General features: G+C 44.8%; 1 protein-coding gene across 2 annotated transcripts in view; it reads right to left on the bottom strand.

Annotated features, from left to right (window-relative positions):
- Positions 1-451: 451 nt before the first annotated feature.
- Positions 452-12,536, bottom strand: part of SYVN1 (synoviolin 1) — a 28,644-nt gene continuing 16,559 nt past the window's right edge. For both annotated transcript variants that reach the window (XM_014580310.3, XM_006136580.4), the window contains 9 exons: positions 11,037-11,136; positions 10,875-10,940; positions 10,120-10,236; positions 9,449-9,615; positions 8,540-8,698; positions 7,745-7,864; positions 7,301-7,487; positions 5,271-5,425; positions 452-4,833 (listed from right to left, as the gene is read on the bottom strand). In XM_014580310.3, coding sequence (XP_014435796.2) covers positions 4,679-4,833; positions 5,271-5,425; positions 7,301-7,487; positions 7,745-7,864; positions 8,540-8,698; positions 9,449-9,615; positions 10,120-10,236; positions 10,875-10,940; positions 11,037-11,136 — 1,226 coding nt within the window. In that variant the 3' untranslated portion in view covers positions 452-4,678. The remainder of the gene's footprint in view (positions 4,834-5,270; positions 5,426-7,300; positions 7,488-7,744; positions 7,865-8,539; positions 8,699-9,448; positions 9,616-10,119; positions 10,237-10,874; positions 10,941-11,036; positions 11,137-12,536) is intronic.

Here is a 12,536-nt window from a genome sequence, read left to right as displayed (position 1 = left end):
CAGAACTGACTTAAATGGGGCCTGTGTGTAGTCGTGCCTTAATCTTTGTATTCATGCCCATCAGTGTGAAAAGCTATTTGCATATATATGCAACAACACTTAAATACCAGCCCTTGGCATGTGCTGTGAGTATCATTGTGGGCCCTGGGGCTTCCACAGTTAAGTAGCCCTGCTCTAGGACATACCTGGTGGTAACTTATTTTCCAGACCTATACACTGTTATAGCTTGGTATTGGCCTCCTCCCTCGTTTCCCCTAAGTAAAGGCAGAACCATGTAGGAAAATCCAGCAACCTGCCATTTTCATGCCTGCTATCAGCATTAAATCATCTTTAGTTGCTAATAGGAGGCAAATAGTAGGAGTGCTTACTTACTATAGGAAGAGCTAGAACACCATGTGTAGGCAAGGCTGCCTAACATTTTCCCTCCAAAAACTATCTAAGCACTACAACACCATTTTTAAAGTAAGTTTTATTTTGCTGTATATACAATTTAAGCTATTAAAAATGTACACAATATTTACAAATTAAATAATTATCCAAACCCTCTTCACCTCCAACATACATCTCTGCAACACAAAAACAATGAAAGAGAAGTTAAAAGGAAGCCATTCGGATGAACACAGGCCATGAACATTTCCTTATGCTCTCTCTCATTTGTATCTCTCTCTTCATTTAGTATACAAATAAACTCTTAATTCAAATATCATGGAATGTGTGGCACACTTTAGCACATCCTCTCCTAAATTGTCATTTTCTTGAAATTGCAAACAAAATATGGACACTTCCCTAAACTATTCCCATTTTTAAACTCAATTTAATTTTTCAACAGGACATATGGCATACAGTATTTTAAAAAAAAAACTAATCACAACCCCTGGAAGAATGAGATCAAGCTTTTGCCTCTTCTGCACATCCAATACTGAAATAAAGTTATTTATGCAGGCTGGCTTGTTATTGCAGAGTTCCTGATATTACCATTGTTATTTCTAATAAGGAGCCAAACAAGTTATTTTGGGAGCATAGGAGGGAAAGAAAGGAGGAGACCCTCAGCATATATTAAGCTTGGAATCAAAGAGGATATATGAGGAACACATGTCAAATTCTGAGAGGACTGATCGTATTGTCCCTTTACAGAATGAAGAGAGACTGCTCAGCAAAGAAAATGCACATGTTCCAAGTATGCAGCCCTCTAAGAAAAAAATGCAGTCTCTCATTACCTCAATGTTCCATGACCAGAGAAAAGGAAGTTTTCAATTCACACTCACAGATGACTCTGCATTTCTGTATGTATTATACAGAAGCTATTTTTTGGAGGGGAGGACGTTTTCCTTAAAACCAAGATTTTCTTTCTTAAGATTTGGATATAAAGAATGCATAGTTATTACATCAAATGCACATTTAGCCCATTGTCTTGTTTCAAAGTGATGCACAGCCTGGTTGCCTTTTGACATTCTCTCCATACCAGAGCACCAGGATTCTAGCTGTCTGCAAGATATCACCATCCTTTGTCACAGTCACCCATTCCTATCCTTAATGCTCAGTTCTAGTTTTCAGTGACTCGGACTCCAGTCCAAGCCAGTACTGTAATTCTGATATGCCTCAAAAACACTACGTTTTAAAAATATAAATCTTTAACTACTTTTGCCCTTCTCCTGAAGGAACTCAAATATTAAACTAATTTCCAACCCTTAAGTGCTGCCTCTGGATTGTTTCCCTGAGATAGGTATGATTAGAAGCCACTTTAAGAGAAGCACTGAAGGGTTATACCAATTGCTGAATCAAAAAAGACTGAATAGCAAACAAAAGGTTTAGGGTTACCACACACACAATTTTGGGGGTTTCTTGGGGGAGAGGAGGAATTTTATGACTCATTCAATGCTGGTTCTGTAACAACATCTACTGCTTGTTGAAGAGCATCTTCCCTAAACCAAAAATGCTTACCTTATCCTTCATTACCTCTCTCCTATCTAAATCCAGCCTATGGTTTACTTCCCCATTAAACTGATATCCTTTTAGATACAGGGGTTTGTATACTGTATAATATATGCATTAGGTATGTGAGTTCACATAACTATACTGGAGGGATTTTCAAATCACTTTAGGACCACCAGTCCCACTGAAAGTTAACAGGATTGATGCTCCTAAGTCACAGAAGTGTTCTCCTTGTCATGACTTACACTCAGGAGATGTGTCAAACAATTATACAAGCCAGATTAGTCTTCTCAAATTACATTTTTGAAACAATATTTGAGGATGTGAATGTCCCCATCTGTGTCTTAAACTACTGTTCCTGTTTTTTTAAATTATATAGGCTCACTCAAAAAGGGACAGAAGTAGCCTATCACAGTGGCCACGGTAGCCAAAATGTCTCTTCCAACTACTTGCTAGCAGACTGAACAACTCAATGTCCATAACCAATGACAACTCTAACAGTTTGCTTATGTCAATCCAGAAAGTTTAGAGTTTGGTGTTAAGTCTTTTAAGGTGTGTTGGCGTGTAAGCAAGTATCTGGGGAGAGAACTAGGCTGGATGGAATGTGGAGGCATTGCTAAAATCTAACATATGTCAAGTGTTACAAGTCACAAACCCATAAAGGCATATGTTTTTATACTAATTAGCCTAACATCCTTTAAGACGGAGTCTGGGTCGTAAAACAGACTGGATGAGCAGGATCTCACTGCTAATGGGACATTTTTACTTGTTTTTCCAAAGCAAAGGTATTTTCCTTTAGGAGTTCCACCACTAATACTGTCAATCAACATGAGCTCAGTAAACCCTTAAAAAGCCCTTCTGAAGTTGTTAGGGCACTACTATTGGGGGGGAAAAAAAAGCAGAGGTGACTGTTTTGTATCTTGAAAGCAGCTCTTAAAGAACCTGACCATGGTGCCAGGAGAAATACAAGATCCATGGGAACAATTCACAGAAAATGGCTATGGGATCATAGCCTGTATACAGATAGAATAATATGAACCTGGTCAATAAGTCACTTTCATCTCTTGCATAAAAGCATGGATTTAAGCAGAATCACAAAGGAAGAGGCTGGCCCATTCTCTTCCAAGTAAGACTGGCAGTGAAGAGGCATTTCATCTCTCAGCTCCTTAGAAATTAAAGTGTCACTATGATGAGCAAAGTGTGTGAAAGCTGTAACATTAGAGATATCAAAGGCCAGGAGGGTGATTGAGTAGCCGTGGTTACTGCAGCTTCTCCATCCTTCAGTGTTGGAAACATGACAAGTGCTTCTCTAGTGATGAGGCACAGAGAAAGGAGGAATATTAACTATATCTTCTAAGTTCTTTGCTATCTATGCCATCAGCACAGATTCATTGCTACACTCAAGCAAATCAATACTCTAGTTTCAGAGGTCTAGCAGACTCCATTCTACATTCAGCAGATAATGTTCTTTCTGGGATGAGTATCTAAGCAGTGTAACCTAGGGGAGGAGTTTCAATTGCATGGTAACAATCATCCCAGTGCCATTTGGATAAAACTCTTTGAGCATCACAGTTTGTGATCAATACTGAAGCCACTTGCACTAAGATATATTCTAAATTGCAAGAACTCCTATTGGCCTCCTCAGATGATTCTGAATGTTGATTTCTACCCACACTAGAGATGAAAAAGTTAAAATCAACTGTAAAATAATCTAACAACTATCTCACAGCATCCCATAGGCCTCAAGCCTGCGCCATTCAGTGCTCCCCACTCAACAAAAATAAATTCAAAAAAAATATGTAAAGCAGAAGCAATGGTTGAACTTGTAAATTTACCCCAACACAAACTTATCCAAACTAGTAATGTCTACCAGCAATACCTAGGGTCTGGATCCTGCAGTCCTTAGGCTTCCAAGTTCTGGCTGAGTATTGTCAGAGGATGAACGTGGTTCACAAACTCCTCACCTTGAGCTGAGTTGCCTACATACATTGTTCCTATGTATAAAAGCCGAGACTGTGTTCACTAACAGGTGTCCTCCCATGGGTAGTTTAAGGAAATACACCTCCTTTCCCCTTTCCTGATGGGAGCATGTTTCTTTTGGACTTACCCCAGTTAGACATTAACATTGTTAAGGTGAGCCCAGAAGACACTGCTTGAGGATGGAGTCCAGCAGTCACATGAATGTCACAGAGGTAGAAAGAACTGGATTAAAGCAGGAGAAAACTACTTTGAGAAGTTGCCATTCAACTCCTGTTAGGTGGATGGGACGAGGAAGGCCAACTTTCTAAACAACAGATATGCCCACTGTTGTGAAGTGATACACCACAGAAGTCCCTGGGAGTCTGATCACCTCAGCCCTGTGCATCATATTTTGTAGGACCCTGGTTTCCAGGGAATGCTGCTGAGTAGGCTCTGGGATTAGAACAGATAGTGCACAGGTGGGTATGACTGAATCTGCCCAGAGAGAGGACAGTTGCAGACTAGGTGGTGGGTTTTTTTGTTTTTAAATGAGAAACCATGGCAGATTAAAGAGTCAATTCTAAGCCCCAGCATAGCGGCCTTAGCACTCTCATGTCAAGTCAGCACTTGATGCAGTTTACAGTGTCCTAAACGAGACTGCCATCACTCTGTTCTCTTGTTGCATCCCCAACCACCACCACACACGCTGCTTTTCAAAAGGAAGAGTCAGTGTCAAACAGTAACCCAGGCAAGACAAGGTACCTAGGAAGGAGGGGTGGGAGGGGTGTCAATGGGAAGGGGGAGAAGAAGATTCCAGTTTCTGAAGCCGGCGCCTGCGAAGCTCTGCTGTGTCAGGCTCCTCTGGTAAAGGCTGCTGCTCCTCTTCTTCCTCATGTCCAGCTGGCGCTGTGTATCCCTCTGCACCCACCAATCCAGATAGATCTGAGACAGCAAGCAGAGAAGAAATCAGTTCAGGTTGACATCCACCAGATTCCTTTGCTTCCACATGCTTCAAAGAGATTTAGAACCACTACTTCAGGGAAGCCAAATGTGCCTATTAGCACTTAAAGCGTCAGCCACGTGGCATGTCTCGTTCAGCAGCAAACCCCCAGCTGGGACACACAACAGCATAACAGATGCTGCCTCTCCTGTAGGCAGTTGTATCCTGCACAGATAGTAAACGTCTTGCACCTAGGATGAACATGGTGTAGACCCCTGCCATTAGCTGCTAATGCCTGTTGCAACAACTTTTGGCCAAGCATGCCAATCTGTAAGGTTCCCTAGGGAATGGATTAGGTCTTGGTCCTAGACCCTGTAGCTAAACAGCAACAGTGTAAGGCTTCACACTACAAGGTCCTACAAGGAGGACTTCTGTCTACCTGTTTGACCTGTCGAGTCTGGTTCCATTGTTGCAGATGTCCCCGGGGAAGAGGTACTGCTGGGTGAATTGAAAGTGGTGGATTCACTGGTGGGTGTCTCTTGAGAGGAGGTCGAAGTGTTTAGGGTAGTTGGCAGCTGTGTAGGACGGGGTGATCTGTCCAGATAGGGAACCACAAGAGTGTTACAATGTGAAGAGCTATAAAAGGACCACGATTAATTCTTTGTAGTATGCTATCACCTCAAGGCTCCACAGGCGGTAAGGGTCACAGCTGCACTTTACAAGAGAATTGTCAGACTGGGTCAGACCATTGGTCTATCTCAGGGGTGAACAATAAGCAGCCCACAGGCCAGATGCAATTTGCCAGGGTTTGTAGCTGGCAAGCCGTTTATTTACCTGAGCATCCAGAGATATGGCCCTTACAACTTCTGTTGGCCATGCTTTACTGTTCCCGGTCAGTGGGAGCTACAGGAAGAGGTGGCCTAACATGCACCACTTCCTGCAGCTCCCATTGGCTGGGAACAGCGAACCATAACCAATGGGAGCTACAAGTGCCTGTACCTGTGGACACTCAAGTAAATAAAGCATCCAGTGGCCCGCCAGCAGCAAAACCTGGTGAACTGTGTCCAGCCCACAGGCCACTTATTACCCACCCCGGTCTATCTAGTCCAGAATCTTGTCTCTAACAATAGTCAGGACTAAGTGCTTCAGAAACAGCTGTAAGAACCTGACAGTAGGCAGATATCGGGTAATCTGCACCTCTCACAGGGTGGGGGTCTAGACTGCATCCCTCTGTCGACAGAGGGATGCAGATTAGGCAGGTCGACATAGCAAATGAGGCAGAGATTTAAATATCCTGTGCCTAATTTGCATAAAAATGCCCACCGCATTTTGCTAACTCAGCACTGTTGGCAAAAAGTGTCAGTCTAGAGGGGGATCTGTCAAGAAAGAAAGCCTTTTTCGACAGATCCCTTATAAGGGTTTCTTTCTTGACAGATCCCACATTGACCTCCTGTAGTTAAAATTAGCTTAAGCAATGAATAGGAAGTTCAATATCCCTTCCAAAATTTGTTGTCATAACTTTCAATATTAAGTCCTACTTGAATCTTGTGTCTTAAAGAGTGCTCCTGCCCCAAAACACTTACAATCTAAGTGAACGAGACACACAAAGAATCGCTGTCCTTCCCTTTATACACAGAAAAGCTAAGGCAAAGAGAGATCGGTGCTCCAACTCACACAGGATGTCTGCAGGTCAGCCTGTTTATCCCATTACAATACTTTAGCCACAAGTTCCCACTTCTGGCTTCCAAACTCTGTTTTCTTAGCTCACGTTTCCTTTCACAGGGATGGTGGCAGAACCTTGGCCTTAATTCAAGTGCAACTATCTTCCTAATTTTGCAATGCAGGCTTACTCCTGGCCCAAGGATAGAAATATGGGTGTTTTCACACCTCACTGCTAATTTACCATACAAGCATGCCAATCTTAAAATATCTACTCAGTGCCATGAAAAGGAGATATTGCCAGGAACTGAGCTTCTCAGAGCAGGAGTTTATCTGTGGCAACAGCCACCCACCTTTCTGCTCCACACCCCACATTTACACCATACTGACCTACATCATGGGTTTACATTAGAACATAATCTCTAGATTGTACATGGCACTTTTCATTAGCAAATTTCAAAGATGGTCACTGTAATTATTCTCATCTTAAAGATGGAGAAACTCAAGGCCAGTGGCAGAGTTGGGAATAGAATACGATCTCCCGAGTTCCAGTCCAGCACTTTATGTTGTAGGCTGCACACATTAGTGGTACAAGTTTTGGACACCTGTTACCACCAATGAAGACCACCCATTTTTACCACTGTGAGGACAGGGAACCAACAGCTGGAAATCACATGGCATTGCAATGTGCTTTTACTATGTTATATGGCTACAACACAGAGCTGGATGGATTATAGTCAAGTCAGTGGTTGCACCATGTATCCAACAGAGTATAAGATCCCAAACCCTACCCCAATGCTGGATAGTTACCCAATAGTTGCCAAAATGGTGAGATACTGGTTTATCTGCAACATGGCTGCATCTAGGAGTGTGTGAATGTTCTGCAGACACTGGAGCCTGGCTTCAAGGTGCTGCCGCTCATGGCCTTCCATGGCACGCAGCTCTTCATCTGTCAACCCAGCAAACCCAGCAGGTGGCACAGGCATAGGAGGGAAACCTTTTCAGAAGAAAAACAGATCTGTCAGAAAGGACTCAAGGCAAGCTTCTTGGTTCCCCCTCCAATAGGCAAGGTTTTCATTTCTGGTAAAATCTATCAATTTACTGAAGACAACATTAGCAACTTGTCAGGAGCATAGTGGCTTATGTGGCTTTTAGAGACAAAGTTTGGATATTTTCTTTTCCCTCCCCATGCTCCCAGTAGGGAAACTTCCTTCCTCCATCCAGCCCTAGATGGAAGAAGCCACCCTAGCTTACCAAATAAAGGTGGCAATGGCATTCCCATCCATGGGGGAGGGAAGGGAAAGCCAGGCACTGTTCCTACAGGGGCAGTATCCGCTCCAGAGGCTGAATCACCACCAGGTCTCGAGGTATTTGCTGCAATGAGTGAAGTGGACAAAGAAGAGACAATAGCTTGGTTAAACAGTCATGGTACATTTATGCCCATCTATCTGATTTAGACATAGCCAATGAGGTTTCAGTATGTTTTCAAACATACATACCCTTGTAGGGTCAGGGTTAGTTAATCCCACACTCTAAAATAACATCAAGAAAGTAAGGGAATATGGACATTTCATCTCTAGGCATTCCAGGGATGGAGATTAGCTATCTCAGAGGAGCAGGGAATGGAATACTGATCTTTTCTTTCTCTGAAGTACTAGCTCAGATCCAGTCCCTCATCTAAGGGGACTGGCTGGGTCAGAGAATTGGATACAGGGCCTTTCCAAACTCAGGGGCAAAAGTCCAATCCTGCCCCAGATTGGAAAGATTGGCTGGCTCAAAAGGTCAAGGAATGGCATATAGGATCTTTTCCCCTTAGGGCACCAACCACAGATCAAATGTCAAAACTGTTTTCATCTTGTGGCACCTCTGTGGCTTGCTTGCAAGTCATTGCCAGCAAGGAAGCCAGTTACTCCAGTGGTTTGAACAGTCTCAACTTACAGGTCTAGAAGCAATTGGGCCATGAAGGATCAGAAGCAAATCAGGCGGAGCATCGAGAGGGAGGTCTGCCCCAGTGATGGAATGAAGGATAAGGTGAGACTGGACTCTCACCTGTTGTCTGACTGCCCGAAGTGGAAGGTGCACTGGAAGCAGCAGAAGGATTCTCAGCATTGTTGGGTGGCTGGACACCAGGCACTGGAGGAAATGGGCCTATGGGAGGCCAGAGAGGAAACATCCCAGGAGGAAATGGGGGCAGGATTCCTTGGGGGACTGTGGAGCAAGGAGAGAAGGGGGTCATCCATGGAGAAAAGATATTAGATAGCCACTACATTTCTCCAGCACCTTCCAGCCACTTGTGACATGAACAAAGCCTCAAGGGAAGTAGGTCAGTGTACTACCCGTTTTACAGAGGCACATTTAGGTAGAGTGGCAGTCACACAAAGAGTGGCAGAGTTGAGTCTTTTTCCTCAGCACCCCCACACCCAGCTCCAACCACTGGCTCATATTCCCCCTCCAGAAGCAGGGACAGAAGCCAGGAGTTCTGTTGCTTCAAGGATTACACAATTTCTTTCAATTACACATAACTCTTATTTTCTAATGCCACAGCAGCTCAAGGGCCAAATGTCTAGAGCCCTGCAGATCCACAGATATCCGCTTTATATCCATGGGCATCCACAGCTCATTTTTGCTGATACAGATGTGGATGTGGAGGGCTCTACAAATTTCTTGGGTTATGTCCCTTATGGCCCAACTCATTGTAATGAGGTTGTGCCATACAACTAAAGGCAGAATTTGACCCCAACAAAGCACATTAAGTATTAGTACAACATGGTAATAAATTTCCATTTTTCAGTGCAGGGCAAGCAGTGCCAGGATCACCAGCTGCTGCACCTCATCCCAGAGGTGGCTAAGTGTCTGTGCTGGGTGTAGTGATCCCCATCAGGGATGAATGGCACCAGACAGGACTACTGAGAAACAGCTCAGCCCTGCTGGCTTGGTGTCCAGAGAAGCTGTACTTACAGTTAGGTGGCTGGGGAATCAGGGGAGTTTGGTGTGGCTGGGGCTGCTGCTGTGCCTGCTCTTGCTGCTCGGGCGGCGTCTGGGACTGAGTGGGAAGGGAAGCACGGAGGACATCCATGCGGCAAGTGGGGCAGGTTTGTTGCCGCTGGAACCACGAACGCAGGCAGCTGTGGAGGGGGAAAAGGCTGGTTAATATTGGCTTGTTAAACAGGTAATAATTAGCTGGAGACACCCACCAACAATTAGCTGGAAAAGAGGGGTCAGCCTGTGTAGCTCATTCAATCCATGACATCTTGACAAAGATAGCCAAAGAGTTCAGTTCACAGGATGTTTGTTACATGGACCTGCTCGCTAGGAATCTAATTTGGAGCCATCAACTCCCAGGTCTTTATACAGCAATGACCAGACATCCCAGTTGAGAAAAGATGGATTGGAACCAGTGATCTATAGCCGAGAGGACTGAATTCCTTTACAAATCCTTTTTAGTCGTTTGGTTCTTCCCTAGTTCCATGTGCACCAGAGCAAGGAGGAAATTACCATGCCCTAGCTTCTCAGTTACACAAGCATAGGGTTTGTATTTTCATGCCTTCAGCAGCTAACTCCATACTTCATAGAAAGAAATCTGGAAGCTGCTGTGTGGGCAGAAGAATTAGCAGTAAGTCTTTCCTCACCTGGTGTGGAATATGTGGTTGCACGGCAGGCGTTTAGCACCTGTCACCATCTCTTCCCGACAGATAATACACACATTATCCATGGCCTGAAGCTCTTCTGGAGTGGCATCGGGGTATCTGGGGAGGCAGCAGAGTTTTAGGAGGCAGTAACTTATATATTCTGTGAAGATCTACAAGGGCAGAGATGCCAACAAAGGAGCAGGGGGCTATAACAGAAGATAATTAAGCAAAGGGAAATTTAGGCTGGATAGCAGGGAGAGCTATATGAAACAGTCCACCTACTCCCAAGGGAAGCCAACGTTGCCCATGGCATTCCAAACTGGATGGGACAGGATTGAGGGGTTATGCTGGATTAGCTGGGATCTACTGGGCCTCTTAACAAGCTATGAACTGAACTGAGTATCCTAAGACAGACTGCTCTAATACGGATTTCCCCTCTATTCATGAAACTTAAAAGGTCCAGGGAGATTCAGTGCAAACATGGTTGTGTAGCCTTGTTGACGGAGGACTGAACTGCGAGTCAGGAAATCTGGATTGTATCCCCAGCTCTGCCATTGACCTTGAGCACGTTCCTTCTATTCTCTGTGTCCATTTCCTGCTCCCCCCCCTTTGCCTCTTTCAAATGTAAACTCTTTGGGACAAGTGCCATCTCCCTCTGTGTCTGTGTAGTGCCTGGCCCAGTGGGCTCCTCCCCACCCCAATCTCAATTTGTACAATGCCTCTGCAACCTCAAGAAGTCTCAGCTGGATACTTACAGAGTGTTCATATTGCGAATGGCACGGCGTGACATGATGGCATCAGTCACAGCTCTCTTGAACTGCCTGAAATGACACACAAGTTGCTGGAGTGACACTGACACACACAAATAGTATCAGACACTCAGCACGCGCTCGCTTGATACCCCAGAGATATCTTACCTCATGGCCAGATACATGGGTCTGATGGCAAACAGAGGGAACGTGTGCACTTTGATCATGATGGTCATGAACGCCATGTACAGCAGCACTTTAATGAAGCCTGAGGAGGAAGGAGAAAGATTAGTGCTCTCTCTCATGTGCCTCTGCTAGGAGGATATCATTGCCCTTAAATACAAGTGAACTCCCATAGCCAACCTGGGAGGAAGGGACAAGACTTGATTTTACAAGTGGGGAAAGGGGCACAGAAGAGAAGCAACTTGCTCTCCCATGTCACACAATGAGTCAGTGATCCAGCTAAGAGGAGACCCAGGAGGCTCTAGTAGCTCAATCACACTCCCTCCAGAGCTAAAAACAGAACTTGGAGTTTTGGCTCCCAATTCTTCCCTGCTCTAGCCACTGGACCACACTCCCCTCCCGAAGCTAAGGATAAAACCCAGGGATCTTGACTCCCCATCCTCCTTGCTCTACCCACCAGACCACAATGCCTGCATAAACTAACCCACTGCAGCCTCCAGAAATCCACCCAACCTGCTTTTTTATTCTACTCTTAGTGAGCCAAACCATCAGCATTTTAGGCCTAGTCTACACTACAGAGTTAGATCGGCATAAGGCAGCTTATGTCAACCTAACCCGGGATGGTTATAATAATAACCAATAATGGTTATAATAATTTTTGCAGGGGGGCCACTTAATAAATTTTGCAACATGGTCATGGGCCAGCTCCACACCCCCAGAAGGGGCAGAGTCTGGGCGGAAGGGGCAGGACTGGGGACTAGCCATCCCCCAGAGTTGTCTGGGGCTGGAGGCTTTGAGTTAGAAATACAGTAAGGGCTCATGGTTCCCCTCCTTGCCGCTACTGCGTTGCTGGAGAACTGCTTAAAGTTGCTGCAGCTATTTAAAAGGCTTGTAGCTCCAGACCCTGCCAGGGTAGCATTGTGACCATGAGTAGGGAGCCATTTAAATAGGATCCTGCTGCCTGATCCACCGCGTGGAAATTTGGTGGCACGGGCAGCAGGATGTAAATAGAAATGGCCAGATGCAGTCTGGGGGCCAGATCGAAGTGTTAGGTGGGCTGGATCCGACCCTGGGGCCACATCTTGCCCAGCCCTGACCTAACCCCATAAGTGTCTAGTCTAAACTGTAGCTTCCACCAGCTCACTCAACAAACTTAATAACACAATCGCCAAGGAAGGTATTACACTTAAGTCAACTTAATTAAATCACTTTAGTGCCAATGTAAACACTATGTTGCTTACAAGTGACTGTTGCTGCCTTTCAGAAACAGTCCTACAGTGCCCCCCACAATACCCATTCAATCTGTGTAAGGACATGCACCACCAACACAATAAGCATAGTGTGAATGCGTAAAACCGAATCAATCACTGTGGTGGCTGCACGTCAACGTAACTTAGGTCAATTTAATTTTGTAATGTAGACTTGTTCTCAGTGTTAACTATACATTAAATCATTTTGGATCTCCACAGGCTTCTCTTACACAGC

The sequence above is a fragment of the Pelodiscus sinensis genome, chromosome 11 (assembly GCF_049634645.1).
Source record: "Pelodiscus sinensis isolate JC-2024 chromosome 11, ASM4963464v1, whole genome shotgun sequence".
NCBI classification, from domain to species: domain Eukaryota; kingdom Metazoa; phylum Chordata; order Testudines; family Trionychidae; genus Pelodiscus; species Pelodiscus sinensis.
This window is presented reverse-complemented; position numbering and strand designations above follow the sequence as displayed.